The 20,094-nt window shown below is 44.1% G+C and overlaps 3 protein-coding genes across 4 annotated transcripts; 1 reads left to right on the top strand and 2 right to left on the bottom strand.

The window, feature by feature from the left end:
* Positions 1-269: 269 nt before the first annotated feature.
* LOC112888708 (PX domain-containing protein EREL1) lies at positions 270-8,225 on the bottom strand. The gene is made up of 10 exons (XM_025955000.1): positions 7,757-8,225; positions 6,265-6,393; positions 5,698-5,796; positions 4,676-4,768; positions 4,442-4,550; positions 3,672-4,330; positions 3,272-3,436; positions 2,945-3,187; positions 1,946-2,164; positions 270-1,069 (listed from the first exon to the last, which is right to left on the bottom strand). The coding sequence occupies exons 1-10, from the start codon at positions 7,859-7,861 to the stop codon at positions 791-793; spliced, it is 2,100 nt and encodes a 699-aa protein (XP_025810785.1). The 5' UTR covers positions 7,862-8,225; the 3' UTR covers positions 270-790.
* Positions 8,226-10,181: 1,956 nt separating this feature from the next.
* Positions 10,182-13,885, bottom strand: LOC112891093 (proteasome subunit beta type-3-like). The gene is made up of 7 exons (XM_025958002.1): positions 13,712-13,885; positions 13,440-13,621; positions 13,243-13,350; positions 11,948-12,037; positions 10,899-10,983; positions 10,611-10,705; positions 10,182-10,419 (listed from the first exon to the last, which is right to left on the bottom strand). The coding sequence occupies exons 1-7, from the start codon at positions 13,715-13,717 to the stop codon at positions 10,371-10,373; spliced, it is 615 nt and encodes a 204-aa protein (XP_025813787.1). The 5' UTR covers positions 13,718-13,885; the 3' UTR covers positions 10,182-10,370.
* Positions 13,886-14,981: 1,096 nt separating this feature from the next.
* Positions 14,982-19,997, top strand: LOC112889060 (ESCRT-related protein CHMP1). Of its 2 annotated transcripts, none has more exons than XM_025955540.1 (2): positions 14,982-15,865; positions 19,724-19,997. In XM_025955540.1, the coding sequence occupies exon 1, from the start codon at positions 15,223-15,225 to the stop codon at positions 15,835-15,837; it is 615 nt and encodes a 204-aa protein (XP_025811325.1). In that variant the 5' UTR covers positions 14,982-15,222; the 3' UTR covers positions 15,838-15,865; positions 19,724-19,997. The 2 variants fall into 2 exon arrangements, with proteins under 2 accessions (XP_025811325.1, XP_025811324.1); XM_025955539.1 differs by having other exon boundaries at positions 14,986-15,865; positions 19,736-19,997.
* The last annotated feature ends 97 nt before the right edge of the window (positions 19,998-20,094 follow it).

Genomic DNA, 20,094 nt, shown 5'->3' with positions numbered 1-20,094 from the left:
CCAGCGCGGGGCGCTTTTTCCATCTGACCGTCCGTCCCGTGCCCTAGGGTGATTTCCGTGTGGAATGTCCCTCGAGTGAGTCATGCCAACGCAGCTGCGACGGGTCTCTGCATGATTTGATCAAGGGGCCGCAGATAAGATGCGAAGAACGACTTTGTATCATCCTGACAGCGATTGCGACCAGGATCTGTTCGGACACCGATGATGATACGCACGGGCATACGGACAGGGCACTGACAGTTGAATGATGCACCATAAGAACAACACACTTCCAAAAGCCTGTCAAAAAATGAGAAAAACATGGTGGAACACTCGTTCAAACTGAGATACACATTAATACAACTGACCGCACCTGTTACTCCGTCAGTTCATGGGAGAAGACTGGTCTAGTGTGATGCCACTGTGTATAGTCATGCTGGTGATCCACCGGCTGAGAGCTAGAAACATATCTGTACATACAGGTATCCGCCAGCTTTTAATTACATATATATGATGCAAAAACGGGGGCTCTATCAATCTAACCCCAACTGCGAGTTTATCAATAGCTGGGCAACCTTACTATCCTCGCAACAGGATCACCAATATAACAAGCCCACTAAATGTACTATCCTCCAGTGATTTCCATGTAGATAAGCAATCGTACAACAGCATGTCAAGCTTCCAGGCTCCCTCGGCATGGAGGCAATGTTTATCCTGAGGCTACTCTCTGGCGGAATGCTCATCATATAATTTTGATCAAGCCGCATAGGTTTTGAGGATCTAATTCACAAGAATATACATCGGTGCTTTCTCATCTGTCTAGCAACCAGTTAAGGACCGTCTTCTTAGGGAGAATTTCACCGCTGCCTTCTTTCTCTGGCTTCACGGCGGTATTTACAGCATTGCGGATGACAGCATTGAGGCGCATCCTCAGCTGCGCATTATCGATAAGCAGATCAGACAGCATTTTTGTTGTATCTTCATCAGTAACGTTTGCCTCTTCAGTGCCCATAGTTAATGAGGATCTACTATCAGAATTGTCACCATCATCAGAAGAGTGTTGCTCATCATCTCGTGCTAGAAGTTGAGCCTGGAGGTATGAATGCAGAGCATAGATTACAGATTAGTACAGGCACCCACATTAAGAAGTGGTGGAATGAAGTTGAGTGTTGACCACATGAAATTTGTTTTCCAGAGTGAAAAAAATTCTACAACTTAAACCAAAAGATTCAAGGATCCAATGCAGCCATATCCATGTAAAAATTCATCATACGCGTCTCAGACTCCAAATTCGGAACCAAAGAAAAACTAGCTTCTACTGAAGAAGGCATTGTTACAAAAATTCCAAACAGGAGTTACAACTCAGAGTGGAAGCCCTTGTTGCAGAACTAGATGTGGCGAACTTGTGATTCATCTTAATAATTATAAAGCTAGGAAATTGGTGGGGAACTGGGGACATTATCCAAGTTCACCAAACTACACCCAGTTTCACAACACTGAAAACAATCTAGCTTTAAGAAAAATAATTCAGAAACTAAGCTATTTCACAAGACTGCTCCAGCGCCAGCTTCGCAGCTGGATTAATCGTTTCTATGTTACTATGTTAGGATAAAATATACTCCCACCGTTTCAAATTATAGGTCGTTTTGGCTTTTCTAGATACATAGCATTTGCTATGTGCCTAGATGTAGGTTAGTAAAGACTGTGTATCTAGAAAAGTCAAAACGATCTATAATTTGAAACGGAGGGACTAACACAATTCTAATCTTCTTGCATAACATTCTACTTTACCATAGGGACAAAAAGTATCTTTTTCTATATTGAAGAAAAGAAACATAGCTTGGGCTGCTCTCTAGGAATACAAAACTAGAATTTGGCCAAGAAGACCCAGGTAATAAATGACATTAGTCTACATACATTTAAAGGTAATAAATGACATTAGTCTACCATAACATTTAAATTTTACCTCTGCAACGAGTAGGCGTATTCTGTTGTCTGATGTTGCCAGAAGATCTAGTGCATCAGGCAAGGACGACGGATCAATAGTAAAGTTGTCTTGTTCTTCTGCTAGAAATTTAGCACTACATTCCTGTAGACGCTCACGCAGCAGTCTGCACTCATGAAGAATTTTTTCTCGGGATAACCTCATACGTGTTGACCGCTGCTTCTCTCTATTAATAACCATCTGGAACAAAAAAAGATACAATTAAAAATATTAAAAATACTGAATGCATAAAATTTGAAATTGCAGAATTACAAGCATACAGAAGCTTGGATTTAAGGAAAACCAAAATAAAATCAGAATGATTAATTGATCTGAAGATGTTAGCATGCATAAAAATACACATCCCCTTTCTTCAGCTCATGTAATTTATAAGTAAATAAAGAAACAGCATTAAATTCGAATACCCAAAATCAGGAATGTACAAAGAGAAATCCTTTTAGACCATAGCTTGTGTAAATAGATCAAGCTTTATCCATCCAAGTTTGATAAGAGGAATCGCATGGAGATAACAAAATAAAACAAAGTGTTCATGCATTTATTGATCTTAAGAGCAATCGCAGCCTTTACTGCTCTTCCTAGCTTGATAAAGCAACTTCATCCCATCCATGATTGGGGGAAAAAAAAGAAACACGGAGAGATGTTAAAAACCAACAGAAAAAATACTGATGGTCTAGTGATTGAGATAGTCATATTTTTTAATGCTTGAACATCTTATCAGCTAGCATGCACCAAGCTTAACGTGGCAACAGTTCTATAGGATTTTAAGTTTTAAGTTCCAGGGTACACAAGTGAAAGGAAGGGCAGTTAGTTAGCCATATTGGTCCAACAAGCTTACAAGCAGCTGAAAATGTTGAACATGCTGTCAGTAAGAGCAAACAAGTATTGCTAGAAAACCACCAAAATTGCTATTGCTATAACAATGTTAGAGGGATATCATTTTAGATATTAGGTTCACTATACCTCTAAATCAGTCTTCTCCTCAAGATACTGATTCAGCACTTTCTTCATCTCTTTTTGGGAGTTTCTAAGAGACTTGACCTCTTTGACAAGAACCTTTATATCTGCTTTAGACTTTGCCTCAACTTCTCCCAGACGCTGTTTCAAACTCTCAGCTTCTTTTCGTTTGATTTCCAATTCTTCAAGTAATGTTTCATTTTCACCACTAGCAGATGTTATCTCTGACTCCGCACGAGTTTTCTCATTCTGCACATTACAGCATGAGGAAATCAGTACCATCATATGGCTAATAAAATAACTAGACCACCGAAAAAGTGAAGAAAAAGTTACTTGTTCAGTCTTCAGATTTGACTCCATCTCAGAATACTTCCTGCGGAGCTCATCCATATCCCATTGCATCTGGGTAATCCTCTCTCTTTCAGCCAGGATAGCTTGTTGTAGTGTCTCTCGACCTTTTTGCTTTGTGGCTTCCAATTCAACCTCCAAATCTTTAACCTAAATCAGAAATCATAAATACTAAATAGAGTGCCTAGAATCCACAGAATGGTTGATACACACAAATCCATTGATTGTAACTAACAATGCACAAAACTAACAAAACATAATAACTTGAAAAACTATACAACATGGAAACTGAAAGCACATTTTGTTTTTAAGCATGAACCTCTAACACTAAGTAGAGCTCAATGCATGCAAATCATCAAGTAATGAATAGTATGAAAAGCAATACCTTTGTAGTAAGATACTCTTTGACAGCTGCTTCCTGATTTAGTCGTGCTATGAGATCCTCCATATCAGTTTTCGCTGTCCCTATTCTTCGTTGCATGGTGATCAAAAGTCTAGATAACTTCTGTTTTTGATCATTTGGAAGGATGACTTGTGTATCCACATCATACAAAAGCTGCATATCTAAACCAGGAAGATGCTCTGTTTGACTAATATGTCCATCCACTGGACCATCCCATAGGGAACTACTAGCACCTGGAACAGAGAGTTCACTTCCTCTTAAAGAGCTCAAATCACTACCAATACTTTCAGAAGACTCCTTCCTAGCATGACCGGGATTAGAATCATGATCCTCTTCAGAAACAACTCCCCTGTAAGACGCTACCGAGCCATTTCTACCATCATGTTCCAAAAACACAAGGTTCCCTTTCCTGTGATTCGGGACGCTACTAACATGCTCATCGGGCTGATCTAAGATAGCTTCCCCCAACACACCATTGCCAGTTGCTCCTGTCAGACTGCTACCACGAGTAAGTGCATGATTTATTTGATTGGACTCAGCGAGAGAACCAGAAGCAGGTCCATCAGGATGCGGAGAAGAGTCGGCACTACTTTTAGCAGAAGAACCTGCTTCAGAAGGACGCCCATTCCGTTCTTGGAAATCTAAATTTAGTACAACAATATAATTTAATTCTCTGCTATTATGTTCGGTGTGCACAATTAAGGCAATGAATAATTTACAGTTAGGGAAAATATAAATCAAATAGCACATACATGAACGTGCGGCAGCTTCAAGTTCAAGAAAAGCAGCAACAGGAGCACTTCTTGACAAGTCAATGTCAGAAAGCAACTTTTGCATCCACTCCTCCAATGCATGCCTTCTCTGCAACCAGAACAGTTTGAGCACACAAAGTCTAAGAACAACACAAAATAGTTAACTACTTAACATAAAGTATCCAGGTGACATGGGGAAAATTAACAAGTATATTGAGTCAAGATACATCTTACCTCTTCTAGAAGCAACCTGCTTGTATTTATTCTCAAGAAAGCATGCTTCGGAGGAGCCGACGGGACATCTTTTCTGGGAAATGCACTCTTAAGCTGCAGCATGGAAGAATTGAAGTATGAGAAAGAAAATACTGAACTTGAAAGAAAGCACATGGTTATAAAATGATATATCAAGAGCTAATGAATATGGAATAGCAGAGTTTCCTTGGCATATCATATTCAGGAAATCACCAAGTTAAATAACACGACAAGATTCTCCATAAAAACTAATCATAGCAAATGAAACATATCAACATCAATGATCAACAAAAAAAATCATATCAACATCAGAACAATGCATAGATCATTTTTTTCTGAGGATAACAAGGACAACTGTGCAAACTAGCGTTGGTACAAACTTGTAACTTTAAGAACAATGTAACCGGAAGTGTTAGATGATGAACCACTGCATATAGATGTAATGCATCGCAACAGGTAATCCAGCAATAAGTAGCACAACATCAGTAAGTTTGTGCAGTACATATTCAAGTCATTATCAACACAACTAATTATGTTTAACTACATAATGATACTTACAGACTGAATGCATTTCTAAAACTTGCTAGAGTAGCTCGCTAGTGCACATTCAAATTACTATCGACACAAATTGGTTACTTAGAGCTACACAGTGATTTTTTCATGATGATTGCATTCTAAAACTTAATGTCAGCCCGAGCAGCTTGCCAGGTTAGTTGGGCTAAAGAAGATTGTTCTTTTCAAAAGGAGCATGACTTTATTTTCAAAAAGACCAACTATTCAAAGACTTGTTTCAGTTTGTCATTGATTGTTCAACATTTTCAACCCATAGAACTACATACCCATAGCTATTATCGGTAAGTAATAATGGTATACTCAGATAGTGTGAGCAGATTTTGAGTAACAGGAAGAAAAATAGCACAAGTTTAAGATGCTTGACATTTGAAACAACAAATGGCAATACTTGGAATATTTGAAATAACATGACAACAGTTGCCTCTACTTACATCAGAACATAACTTCAAAAAGTCACTAAACCTTCGGAGAATTCCATGGCTTGAGCTAAAGCCTTCTGGAGATTGTATACCGACATGTATCCTGTAAAACTGTCCTTTATGGGCATTAAAGAGAGATACATAAAAAGAAGAACGGCAAAGTTTAGATAAATCAAGATTCAAGATTTCCACGACATACAAATGATAAGTGTTTTTTCCTGTTGATTGCAACTATTCGCATCACACGCAAAAAAAAGGAATATGTAACACAATCTTTTAGAAACGTATTGAAGTTCCAAACTATAGTTGATAACACAATAAGATGTCTAAATACTGTAAATGGAGACATCCTTAAAAGAAAAACAGTTTTTGCTGAATAATTTCTTTCCTCCATTTTCTATTGGTTCATAAAAGTTTTGTGACACATGTAGCTAAATTTATTGTATAATAATGATAATCCCAGAAACACCTTCCTATTGGCATATGGAATGCAACTAAATTGAGTGTATTCAAGTCATTTATGGCATGCATTGATACAAATGGGAGAAATAAGAAGCCTACAAGGTAAACAGTACTTACAACGACAGATTTTAAAAAGCTGTCAGCTGTCACACCAGCTTCAGGTGTCTGAGTGATCCAAGAAGGTATCATCACACAGTAACTCCATCCTGTTTGAGGGTTATGTGGCCATATGGTGTTCCTTCCCTCCTGCATGCAGGCAACAAACCCATGGGCAGCGTCAACCAATAGACAGTTTCAGAGCATTTTGCTGAAACCAATAAAGTACAAGAAATGTCTCTTGATGGAGGATGAAGGGAGGTAAAGCGATGGGTCCCGATGGCATCCCCATTGAGGTGTGGAGATGCCTGGGCGAGAGGGTGGTAGTATGGTTAACTAACCTTTTTAACCTAATTTTCCGGTCAAACAAGATGCCGGAGGAATGGAGGAGAAGTATATTAGTACCGATCTTCAAGAACAAGGGAGATGTTCAAAGTTGTACTAACTACAGGGGGATTAAGCTGATGAGCCATACGATGAAGCTTTGGGAGAGGGTTATCGAGCATCGCCTAAGAAGATTGACAAGGGTGACCCAAAACTTGCTTGGGACAAAAGGCTAAGTTGTTGTTGTTGTAAATGTCTCTTGATGGAAGCCCTATAGAATAGGGACGCCTTTTCATGGAAACTCTGCCACGGTTTATAGTTTTGTGCATTAGCGAATTTTCCAAATTAAGCATACAGAATTATTTCAGGCAAAAATGTGCTAAAGGTGCCACTGATCATACTAACTCGAAACCTTGATAACTGACACAGCATAGGCAGAAATTTAAATCATGCAATAACGCTGAAGGATCAAAACATTAACCAGCTAAATTACCACGGACACCTGTGATCCTGGAAAAAGAAGCTTTCAGGCTCCACTGCTACTGAGTAACAAGGCAATCAACATGGAGTACAACTGGTTTTTAGAATCCCACTCTCATCAAAAGTACACCATGAAACACAAAATCTACTCCTTACAAGATAAATATAATCCAAAACCCTAGTAAAAAGAGCAGCCTCAAAATTGACTCATCCACTCCCACACTCAGTAAACTAATGCGTAAAGCGCATATCCTACTCCTTGCAAGTGAAATACGACAAATCCAAAACCCTAACGGAAGGAAAGCTCTAAGCTACTGAATCAGCAATTGCGTACAACGTGGCGCTCTACTCGGCGAATTTGGCTGCAGATCCCAACCCACACATTTAATACCCGGACACATGCAGCAACATACAAGTACGCCCAACGCAGCTGCAGCGAAATCCAACCCGAAACCGCCTGCCCCATCGAACGATCGGCAACACCCCAAGCACGGCGAACACACCTACATCCAGCGGAATCGAGCAAAGCAGCACCGAATCCAGCCCGGAACCGGGATCGCCAGCGCCCCACAGGCGCCGGCGGCGGAAGCCGCATCTGCCCCCGAGATCAGAGCGGGAGCCGGATCGAGACGGCCCAAAGCGGGGCAGGGGCGGCGCGACGGGGTTGGGAGCAGGAGATGCGAGAGGGGATCGCGGCGGGGGCGCTTACCCATCTCTTCGGGGGAGGGCTCCAGTCCATGCCGAGCGGCAGCGGCGAGGTGCCGTCGTGGCGGTGTTTCGGGGGGCTGGGGGTCTTCTTCCGCGCCGTCGCCATCGCCGCCGCGCCGAGCGGAACGGCGGCGGCGGTGGGATCGGGGAGGACGAATCTGCCGAGGCGTCGCGCCGACGATTCCTTAGTTTCCCACTAGAGCTGGAGGGAGATTAGAGGCAGCCGCGGAGGGGAGGCGATGGGAGCAGCGGCCTGAGGCGGACGCGGTGGCGAACGGACGGGCGGACGCTCCCGCGGTCGCATCTAGCTGTCAACGCCAGCAAAGGCAGCGTCCGCCCCGCCGTCCCTTCCACGGTTTGGTTCCGCCGCCGCTGTGTGCTGATGGCGCTGGTGGGGAGCTGGGCCGGCCGGCTGGACGGGAGCGGCGGTCGCTTTGGGGGAGCGGTGCGGTTTGGCTCGGTTGGATCTGGACCTCTCGGGCCACGATTTGAGTCAGATTGTTCTGCTTGTGATCGCCTTGTTTCTATTGCTCCCTCCGGCCACAAAGAAATTCTCCCTACTTGAAAAGTCAAATAATTTTAAATTTAATCAAATTTATATAAAATAGTATTAATATTTATATTAAAATAAGTATTATTAGATTAATTTATTTGAAGATATAAATATTAGTGCTATTTTGTATAAATTTGGTCAAATTTAAAATTATTTATTTTTTAGGAAGCGAGAGTTGCATTTTTTTGTTTTTAAACGGAGGGAGTATGCTCAAGAGCTTTTCCGTGCTGAGTGTGAGTAAGAGCTTTTCCGTGCTAGGTGTGAATGCGATCGCCTTGTTTCTAATAATTCTAAATTATGGATTATTGCTGGAATAAGTTATCCATGAAGAATGTGATCATTATTTTCAATGTTGTTTATTGTCTTTATCTCTTAAAGCACTATGGATCGTTCACACATCGATCTGATGAACAAAATAAGTATTTTCTCTGTTCCAAAATGTAGGTCGTTTTGATAAATCTAGATGCATAATTTTTGCTATATATTTAGATACAATGTTTATCTAGGTGCATAGCAAAATCTAGATTTGCCAAAATGATCTACATTTTGAAACAAAGGGAATAGTTGATTTTTTTCTTTCTTTTTGGAATTTGCTTGCCATCTGTCACCAATATTGGTCACATTTTCCTACCATCCAATGCGAGTGAGCTCGTATCTAACATGAAATTAGGGATTTCAGATTGTTGGATTATGTGACCTCCTGCTGTAGAAGATGGCTGGGAAGATCGCTGACCTGGCAATGGTAGCGGTCGCAGGGGTGGAGCGACGAAACAGCGGGGACGTTACTGGCCCCAGACGGCAGAGGACCCCTGGTTAAGCGGGGATGGTGGAAGGGATATCTTGATCGAAGTGGTTAGCGTAGAGGTGGGCTGGGGTGGTGAATCCAGCCAGCTGCGGGAGTCGCTAGAGATAAAGGAGGAGAGCGAGGTGGGGGCGTCTTGCTAGAAATGAAGAAGAAAAAAACATCTCGGTGAAGAACTTCGGCGCTGGGGAGGACTGTTTGTGAGGAGTTTAATGATGACAAGAGGGAATGAGGGACTGAGGGAGTGCAGAAGAGAGAAGGCCACGGTTTGCTGATGTTCGTTTTGTCATGGCTAGTCGAGAGGATGAAGGTAAAGATTATAACGAAAGGAGGATGAATCCAAATCACTGGCATCAGGTCCAATGGGCGAAAAAATTGACATAATATAAGGAAAGAATATGTCATCAAATAAGTAGACACTTCCTTTTTTGAGGCTATAAGTTTATAGCACATATACATGAAGTATTTTAGTAATCAATAGATAACATATGACTAATTATCACCTATAAAAACTTATCACCCATACACTTCATGGAGTACTAGGCATGCGTGTTGGCTTGCTAGGGGCCTGCTAGGGTAAAAATATTTATCAAAACGACTTCGCACAGCTCATGCCCTTAGGGGATGTTTTGGGAGGTCTGTTTCCAAAAACAGATTCGCCAATGAAGCAAAATTTGGTGAACCGAAAACGAATGATTTTAACAGGCCTACATTGATTTTTTTCCTCGGTTTACAAAACAACTTCTCACTACAATATCTCAATTTCGTAAAAATAAGTGAAGCCGAAGTCATTAAAAATCCCACGGAACTAGTCCTTAGTGCAAGCAGTCTTAAACACTGTGGTCATTGCAATAGCTAAATACTACTACCACAGAGCCCAGTCATATAGACCATTTGGTCCAAATACAACGTTGTTGTCCTTAGTCTTGACTGTTGACATAACCGTACAGTCACCACAATCTGCTATTCTGGTGATTTCTGCAAAGAGTACCTTCCTCCAGCTAGAATAATAGTGTCGATTCAGTATTCCACCATTAAGCTGAAATGCACCATGCATAAGAGGCACAAGTCTCGCCAAACAAAGATAGTGGTAATGGGGTAAATAAATCAAATGTTCCCTCTCAGAGAATGTAACATCAACTGTGATGATACAATGTTACTTCACAATCCAAACACAACACGGATATACTGCTGTCAGACCGGAGGTAACATGCCGGCATCAAAGCATCGGAAAGCGGCTAAGAATTCTAGGGTGCTGATTTAGTCCATCCTGCCCTTCACCACATGTTCTCTCACTTCAGTCGGTGTTCTGCACCCACAAGCGCAACACGTAAGGTGATAATAAGCAAATGAAGTTCCCTCGTACTAAAGAGTCAAGCTAGTTTCTTAATGCATACTAAGTAGTAACAGAAAGTTCATTCCAGTGAACTTTTTTTTTTCTCGAACACGCAGGAGGACTGCGTATCAATATATTAAGAAGAAACATTCCAGTGAACTTACACGATCAGCACATAGCCTCCCCACCCGCTAAGGCAGTCACGATCTACTGATGACATCAGAGCTTGGGATACAGTCTCGAAGAGTTCGTCAGGTTCCTATGTTATGAGAAAAAAAAAGGATGATGCCGTTTCACTTTGCTCAAAATAAGAACAGAACAAACTGAAGTAAAAGTACAGCCCAGAAAAGGAACTTCATAAACATGGTAGACCCGAAACAAATGTGAAAAATGCCATCTGCCATGGTTTCTTCTCAAGAAAACAGGCTAATCAAGCGTATCAAAGAGCATACCATGTTTGGCTTGTACATGGATTCACAAGCACCATACAAAGATTCCGATGCTGTCCCAGAAACAACAAAATCCTTGGCTAGTTCCCTGCGTAGGAAGACACATCTTCAATCAGCTCACTAGAACACAGCACTAACAGAGGCATAATGAGGGAGATGAACAAGAGTTATCAAATTTGGTGGACAAACAAATTATCATCAAGCACAGTTCCCCTATTACAAACATTGTTTTAGGATTCTAGTTGGTCAAACACTCAAACTTCTTTAATGTGAAACATCAATAAGTACAAAGTTACATAGATTGACAAATAAATAATTGATGTTACTAGATTCACTGTACAAAATACTTTCATAGTATACAACTTTCTGTAATTAAAATAGCACTACTATTAAAAAAATGCAAGTCAAAGTGTCATATTAGAGACAGTATAGATGTCCTAAAGAACTTACATTTGAAACCAGAGGGAGAACATATGATTTGAGGAGCAAGTTCCAACACTCAGATTATCAATAGATTTTTTTTTTGTCTGAAAAAATTGTGATCAACCATGTATTTGTTTACAATATACAGGTTGCATTCATGTGCACCAAGTGGGAGAATCAAATGAACAATATCGAACATTCAGAATTGTATCTTAGCACAGTTTTTTCTTTTTGCTAAATAACATGTTACATTACCATGCCCTATTTATTGTGAAATCTATCCCCCAGACGAACAAGAACTTAAGTAGGCGTATCAACACAGTAAAATTGATGCAGATGATAGGAAGAGGGGAATTTTCATTCCATCATTCCATGGCATTGAGAATTTTTCACATTCCTTTGGCGTCATGACTTTTTTCAGAACTGGTTCGAACTTCTAGCATGGTTGTTAGTGCCATTTTCAGGACAATAATTGCGAACTTTAAGGACAACTTCTACAAACCAGTGGCATGAGACGATGAGACTCATTAGCCAAAAAAAATGATTTCACTAGTACCATAAAATGCAATTTTCCAAGCAGAAAATACACCAAGGTTCAAAAAGTTAAAACAACATAATCAGGTACCTACTTTGCACCAATGCAGTCCATGGTACAAATAAACGGCTTGTTGTCATCTCCAAGTCCAGCAATGACTGGTTGGCAGAAATATGGCCCGAATCTGAAAATTTCATGTGGCATGATAAAAATTAGATGAACATTGCTAATTTCCATAAGTCAGTACCAGTACTGGAACACAAGAGCTAATTTATGAGCAACTACGAATTAAAAGGCTTCAAAAAACAGTGCATATCAATCAGAATCTTCATAAATATGAGCATACCTACCCTAGTTCCTTAGATAATGATTTAGTTTCATCTTCCTCCTTTAAGAAAAAACTTTGCAACATATCATTCTAGTTGTAACAAGGCTTCTTTAAAATTGTCAATGAGGTTGGTTTATGTTCAGCTAATTCTGGATAGCATCATAGCTAACAGAAATTAGATAACTCATAGCTTGACTATAACAAGCATACAAAGTACATATGAAGTACTCCCCTAGTGTAGCAGCAAGTCTAGAAGACAAAACAACACATCTAGCGTCAAAGTTCTGCATCCCCAAATATTATTACAGTATGGTGTTGAATATTCTGACCAATTACAAAACCTATTATCTTGTGCACAGAAAAGTATGTACTTATTTCTCGATCTAAATGAAACAATTAATGGTGGCAACACCGATGTATAGTTCATAGAAAGCACATTCAGCACAAAGCCGCAAACGGACAAACCGTGCAACATACACTAGCATAAAACTTTCATAGCATAACGGTCAAATCCCTAGGTGCAGGAGCTGCCGGCCAGGGCCCAAACCCTAAAAAAAAGGGCCCTCACTGGCGACCCTAAAAAAAATAGTTGCAGGGTGCCAGTAGCCCTACAGGGGTAGTGGCAGTGGTTGCCAGCCCAGGTAATGGTGCGGCCTGGCCCAGGTAATGGTGCGGCACTATAGGGGTGAAGCTGGGGTTCGGGGCCTTTTCTTGGTCGGTTGACTGAGCTTCTTCTTAGTGCAATACTGTGGGGCGGTCTTTCCCCACCAGCTGAGTTTTCTAAAAAACTTTAGACATAAATTTGTGTGAGCACAAAGCTTCACTTCCATTCCCAAAAATACATATCAACATTAAAATCAATGTACTTGTCTCCAATAGACCTTCCTATGACCAAACCTCAAGCAGCATCAATCTATACTAACAGCCAGCATATCCAGTAAATTTTCCATCAATGTCTGACTATCTGGCAGGACATCAAAACAAAAAACTACCAAGCAAGGTCTATCCACTATTGACTATCCTACACAATTCCACCAAAATTACGCTCGTAAAATTCTGACCTCTTCTCATAAAGGAGTGCAGAGACGAGGCTGGCGAAGGTCTCCGGCTTCATGTCCCTCTCCTCCCGCAGCTGATACAGCTTGTGCCTAAACACCAGCCTCTGGTACCTGCACAGGGACCCAAAACCCTAAGCCGCCGAACCAAAAACAGCAACCTGTGGGGCGGGCGTGGGCTGAATCCGGCAGCCGCGACTCACAGCGTCTGGGCGTCGGTGCCGAGCCCCGAGAGGCCGACGTATAGCTTGTCGTGGATCTTGAACACCCGCTGGAAATCGGTGGCGATGGTCTGCAGCTGCACGCCCAGCCGCCGGTCGCTGGCGATAGCGAAGCAGTTCTTCCCCACCATCGCCATCACGGCGGACCCGTTGTACTCGAAGATCTGCGAGGGGCGGGGGTCGAACCCGTCAGGGAATCGAGATCCGGAGGGGGGGAGGAAGGCACGGGGAGCGGCGGGGTTCGGGGGACTCACCGACATGGCCGGAGCTGCGGCGAGGTCGCGGAGGAGGGTTCGGATGGGTGCGTCGGCGACTCGGCGTCGAGGAGAGGAGCGGAGCGGGGGTGGTAGTGGCGACGGAGGTGGGCTTATGATGGACGCGAGTTGGGCTTCTTGGTGAGCAAGAAGGTCCAGCGATGCCGGAGCCGTCCGACCTCAGTTTGTGAGCGACTTGCGCTCGGGTTTGTATTCGAGTGATCAAGAGCCAGCATGGCTAGTTGGCTACTAACGGTGTCTCTCAAATTCAAACTATACAATTTGATTTTTAAGATAATATCTATTTATGTTTGCAGCAGTCTGTAGCTAGGAGTAGTCGATGCAACGGTGGAACCTTTTGCAATGCTTACAAATATTATTAGGAGATTTAAAATTCACTAACAACTCATTTCAAATAACCTGTACAATCTAACATGTAAGTTTTATATATTTTCAGATACTCTTTCTATACCGATTGATCAAAAAATATAACTGTTTTATAACCTCATGGATGAGTTGCCTTGTTAGAAATTTTACCATGCTTTGATATGTGAGAGCATCAAGAGTAATTCTATTTTCCTTAAGTCTGACATCATAGTACTACATGATTCTCTTATTTTAAAAGCTTTGCACAATTGTGAGATACGTGATTCTTCAACTATCTTCTTATGATGTATGAAAACTAATTCAAATAAAAATGAAGAGTTAAATAATAATTATATTAGTTGGTCGACGGATGCATGATAAATATGAAATCATATAAGATTTCGCCCGGTATATGGAATTCTTCCCTAATTTTTAGATTCTCAATACGAGAGTCATCCTATATCTTTATACTTTCTTTATTTCACATGAGGTAATATATGTAATTGTAATGAATTTATTTGATATTGTTTCTTTTAGCAATTTCGGTTTGCAGTTGCAAGTCCATGCAGCTCTACGGTATAACCATTGCTACAACTACATCACGTTTAGAAAATAATTAAAAGATGACATAATAGGTATTTAAGATAAGCCAATCGGCTGGATTGCAGCTACAATTGCTAGGGCTCGTAGTTGCAACTTGCAACCGAAGCCGCTGTAAAAAATATAGAACGAAACAGCCTCAGAAAGTCAAAATAGATGAGAGTTTTCTATCACTTTTTGGAAAAAGAAAGTCAGCCAAGAAGGAGCGTTGGATGTCCACGAACGGTGGATACGTAGCCGAGAGGCCCGTATCATCAACGGCCGGGACACGGACGCCACGCGACGACCCCACACGCAGCCACCCAAACGGCAGCGCGTTGCTTCGCCGTGTTGCCCCCAAACCGCGTGGTCGTCTTCCCTGATCAAAATCGTATCCAATCCCCCAAACCCGATCGCCTTGACAAAATCCCCATTTGTTCCCCCCCTCCTCCTCGCCGCCGCGAAACCTCCCCGATTCCCCACCTCGATCTCCTCCCGATCTTCCCCAAACCCTCGCCGAATCCCAGATCCAGCCCAGCCCGCCAGACTCCCGCCCGCCGGCCGCCATGGGGAACCCCGAGAAGCTGATGAACCAGATCTTCGACCTCAAGTTCACCTCCAAGTCGCTGCAGCGGCAGGCGCGCAAGTGCGAGAAGGAGGAGAAGGAGCAGAAGCTCAAGGTGAAGAAGGCGATCGAGAAGGGCAACGTGGACGGCGCCCGCATCTACGCCGAGAACGCCATCCGCAAGCGCACCGAGCACATGAACTACCTCCGCCTCGCCTCCCGCCTCGACGCCGTCGTGGCCCGCCTCGACACGCAGGCCAAGATGCAGGTCATCGGCAAGTCCATGCAGTCCATCGTCAAGTCGCTCGACTCCGCGCTCGCCACCGGGAACCTCCAGAAGATGTCCGAGACCATGGACAACTTCGAGCGCCAGTTCGTCAACATGGAGGTCCAGGCCGAGTTCATGGAGGGCGCCATGGCCGGCTCCACCTCGCTCTCCACGCCCGAGACCGAGGTTAACAGCCTTATGCAGCAGGTCGCCGATGACTACGGGCTTGAGGTCTCCGTCGGCCTGCCGCAGGCCGCGGCGCATGCCATCCCTGCTGCCAAGGATAAGGAGAAGGTCGACGAGGACGACCTCTCTCGCCGCCTTGCCGAGCTCAAGGCCCGCGGTTGAGCTCCTTTCAGGCTTTCAGCCTTTTCAGGTGATGATAGATTGATCCTAGCCCCCAAGCAGTTAATGTATGTTTTGCTGTGGCAGCCTACGGATATTGTCGCATACTACTATATTGATTGCGTTGCTGGATAACATTGTGCTCGATTGCAAGTGAATGTGGTTCTGTATGTATCTACTATCATTTGAACCAAGCTTGAGTTTTTGAGTTACAGAGTAGGACAAATACACTTAGCAATTAATGATGTACCTTCTCTTCAAGTTTTTACTACTAAATATGTCCAAGATATACATATTGAAAATGTGGTACTTATTATTTTTTGCACTTAAGATATCTGTATAGTTATTACAGGTGTTATTGTCTGTAGATGCCTAAAGCAGCATAGCACCACCTAAAAGACTAAAATCACTATTATGGATGCTACATGGTTGGCAATGACTCGCAGTATTATAACTAAATCTGATAATGCCATAGACATAAGTTTCTATAGGTAGCATCTTGTGACAGTGGCTTTCATGTCACAAAATGTCTGGTCAATTCTGGGTACGAGGACTATTTTGCTAAAATCACTTGCCCCAGTAATAGTTGACTACGAGGACCCTGCACATTTTTTTTTGTTTTTCCTTGTAATATTCAAGTTCCATTTTGTCTTAAGGAATTGATCACATGAATGCTGTTCCATAAGTTGCTAGTCCCAGCTATAGCCTGAGTGTTTTCTTGGAAAATATTATGTGAACAATTGCATACGCTTCTTGAAGTTACAGCGTATGGAACATGCTCATCTTGTGCTCCAGTATAATGTATAGTATATTTGTTGATGGTGCTGTTACCTGATTACCCATGTGGCTGTGCGTACTGTTGCGGTTTTACCTTTGCTGAAGCATAGGCATGAATAAGTCTAAGATAAGGTCAGATAGAGTTGTCGTAAATTTGATTTAAGGTTAATATTAGAGTATATTTGGTAGTTTAGATATCCCTATCATAGACTCCCATATGTATCCGAGGGGTTGCCTTACCCCCTAAGTCTCTGTAATCTTATATATACCGGCCGAGGCCTCAATGCAATACATCCATAGATTACATGCATCTATTCTCCTACATGGTATCACGAGTTTAGGGTTTTTGCTGCCTCTCGCTGCGCTCCTGTCCTACGCACACCGCAGGCCATCCTCCACGGCGCGCATCCAGCGCGCCCCCTTGACGGCCTCCTAGCGCGCCCCCGGGGAGGTTGCCCATGACCTCCACCAGAGGCAGCGCCCTCCGTCTCCGCGGCAGATCCGTTTAATCTGCGGCACTCCAACGTCAAGCATCAACAGATCGACGTGTACCCCGCCATCCGCCAAGGAAGCCATCGATGACGACCCGTCTCGCGCTGCCGTGGTGGCAGCCGCGGTCTCCCTCCGCTGCCCGTGCTCTACCCTGTGCTGCCGTGGTGGTAGTAGGGGCCTCTGCGTGGTGCATCGACCTCGTCACTGGTGGATTCTCTTGCGGCTGCGCCGCTTCACCCTGTCACCCCCCCCCCTTCGAGGCGGGGTTCATCGCTCCGCGCCGCGCGCCGGGTTGTGCCCCCTCCACGTCGTGGGGCGGGTTCTTCCGCTCCGTGCCGTGCACCAGGGTCTAGCCTCGAGCTCCTCCGTCGTGGAGCCTGGCCTCCGGCCCCTTCACATCCGGCAGTGTGGCTCCACCCGTGCCCTTAGCGGCGGGCGACTTCTCCGCCCCTAGCCCTGCACCACCGGCGGATTGGTTCCGCTCCGACTCCCCGTCCACGCCGCTACCTACCGGACCGCGCTCACCCCTCTAATTCTTTCTCTCTCTCGCACTCTGATCTTTGACCGTGCTAGGCAGAAGAAAGGAAACAGATAAGGGTGAGGGCACCCCGCCGGCTACGTGCACCCCGGGGTTCTATGCGGAGATTTGCTGCTGTGTCGTCTTCTTTTGCCCGATCAGAGATCGGGATTGCATCGCCTACCGCCTGTCGACCTCGTACCTTAACCTCGACGTCAGCATCGACTTCACCGGCTTCTTTCACACCTTCGACTGTGCGGCACGGCAATGTGGACGACGCCCTAGGGAACACCTGTCTGCATTGCCCTCCTCGACGCTTCGCACGTACATCGACCCTCGCTGGCTTGTCTTCGCCTCCACCGATCGGGACCGCCTCCGCCGACTTCGCCCACCGTTGTCTCGCCTTGCGCATACTCGATCTGATCAGCCGATAAGCATGATCCACCCGGCTCCCGTGATGTCCGTCCTCGTCGTGCGTGCCTCTTCACCGAGTACGGAGGGCTGCCGCTGCGTCACCTCTTTGGGCAGCAGCGGTGCCACCCGTGGTCTCCTCCGCCGTTGCATCCTCACCGCCGCTGACCACGTCCAAGTCCTTGTCGTCGATTACGTGTCGCTGCGCCCTGCGCGTATGGTCTTCATCAAACTGTTCGAGTTGTTCGCCATCTCCTTCGAGCTCCACTGCCGCGTCATCCGGATCATCAAGCTTTGTGTCAGATCGTCTGGGTCTACCTCCTCGCTTCGTCTAGCACCACCTCGTTGCCAGCGTCACTGTCTAATCTCCACCTTGTTCGTCTACTCTAGCAACTGCGGGCTGCATCGGCATCTTCTACCACACCGTTCTTCTACGCCTGTGACTGCCGTGGAGACCTTCTCTGTTAGTCCCTCAGACAATGGCACTTGGTTGTGCACTCTCCCTTGCACATCCGGTATTGGCAACACTGGTGCGTGCCATTGTCCCCGGTGTGTTCCTGGGCCTGGCAAACCCGGGAATGTCTTGCTCGATGGCCTGACCGCGTCGACTTTAGCATCGACCCTCCTCTACGATTGCCTCGACGTGTCGCCATCTTCGTCTCCGGCATCTTCTCCGTTACGCCACCATCATGGCGCCTCCTCGTGCGCCCGTGGCTTCATGTGCGGCTACCTCGTCTTCGGCAACCTCCGCGGCTACTCCACGCACAGCTTCCTCGACCATGGCTACTCGCTCTCCAACTCGGCCACCTCGACATCGGCACAAAGGGCTATCATCCGCATGAGTTACTCGCCGGTTTTCTCTCCAGTCGCAGCATCCGCACCACCAACGTTCTAACTGCGGGGGGATGTCAGTCCGTCAACTTCTGCCTTCGGCTTCTTCTCCAGTCTCACCATCTGCGGTGCTCCCACTATGACTGCGGGGGAGTATTAGAGTATATTTGGTAGTTTAGATATCCCTATCATAGACTGCCATATGTATCCGGGGGGTTGCCTTACCCCCTAAGTCTATGTACTCTTATATATACCGGCCGAGGCCTCAATGCAATACATCCATAGATTACACGCATCTATTCTCCTACAGTTAGTATATGAAGTCAGTTCTACTGATACCAATTCATTAGCATGCTCACAGAATTAGCAGAACCATTCGTAGTATGGATGAACTACTAGTATCACTTCAATTTTGTTTTGATATGCTCCTCATTTACTGTATGTTGCCATTTAGATTGCATATCTACAAATGAATTTCTGAAGCACACATGACATTTTGCAAACCATCAGTAGTTTGTCTTGTATATAGAAGCTTTTTTGCTAAAACTTGCAACTTTATGTCTTTATCAAAGAAAACAATGATAATGAATTTTGTGCTGTTGTTGCTAAGATACTATGTGATCCAACTTTCAAACTTCTGAGCTATAAGCCTATAATACTGTTAACTCTGGTCTGTTTATTTATGGTAAGTCATAACTCATAAATGCTCTGCAAATGTCCTCTAACTTATGTGTGCCCTAAACTAATTGATGCTGAGTATCCTCATTATTCCTCTGATTGCTCTTTACCATAATGCAAAATGCTTCCGGTTCATGCTTTTGACTTATTGAACTTACCTTCTGTATACTAATGTCATTGTAGCTCTTTTTGCAGATGCCATTCATGCTATGCTATCGAGCGGCAATTACCCAGTGTCACTTGGACTGCTACTCATATTTGGTAGATTCGTAAATACTGTTATGCTTAAGTGTGTTGGCATCGCCATGGGGGGTCTGTGGACTTGAAAACTTTGCTGTGTCATCTTGTACTATAAAATCCATAATTTGCGGGCTTGTAAACATCTGTGGACAATCCACATCTCGTCTGAACAATGTTGAAGTTGTCAATGCTTGGCATCAGTTTGCCATACCGTTCATCCCCTTGCATTAAGATCAAACTGTTATCAAAGGTGTACTCGTGATGCTGTGCACCTAATTTGATAAAAATGTGCTCCAGCTCGTCTACAAATGGTT

This window comes from Panicum hallii, chromosome 4, assembly GCF_002211085.1.
Source record: "Panicum hallii strain FIL2 chromosome 4, PHallii_v3.1, whole genome shotgun sequence".
Taxonomy (NCBI): domain Eukaryota; kingdom Viridiplantae; phylum Streptophyta; class Magnoliopsida; order Poales; family Poaceae; genus Panicum; species Panicum hallii.
This window is presented reverse-complemented; position numbering and strand designations above follow the sequence as displayed.

What these genes read in the sequence shown, in the direction of transcription:
- LOC112889060 (XM_025955540.1), top strand. Translation starts at nt 15,223, where the DNA reads ATGGGGAACCCCGAGAAGCTGATGAACCAGATCTTCGACCTCAAGTTC.
- LOC112891093 (XM_025958002.1), bottom strand. An exon ending in GGCACCGACGCCCAGACGCT is followed by an intron (nt 13,351 to 13,439) that starts GTGAGTCGCGGC and finishes GTCCCTGTGCAG; the next exon opens with GTACCAGAGGCTGGTGTTTA. An exon ending in GGAGGCTATGTGCTGATCGT is followed by an intron (nt 10,420 to 10,610) that starts GTAAGTTCACTG and finishes TTGTGGGTGCAG; the next exon opens with AACACCGACTGAAGTGAGAG.
- LOC112888708 (XM_025955000.1), bottom strand. Translation starts at nt 7,861, where the DNA reads ATGGCGACGGCGCGGAAGAAGACCCCCAGCCCCCCGAAACACCGCCAC. An exon ending in CAAATCTGAAGACTGAACAA is followed by an intron (nt 3,188 to 3,271) that starts GTAACTTTTTCT and finishes TGTAATGTGCAG; the next exon opens with AATGAGAAAACTCGTGCGGA. An exon ending in TACGCCTACTCGTTGCAGAG is followed by an intron (nt 1,070 to 1,945) that starts GTAAAATTTAAA and finishes TCATACCTCCAG; the next exon opens with GCTCAACTTCTAGCACGAGA.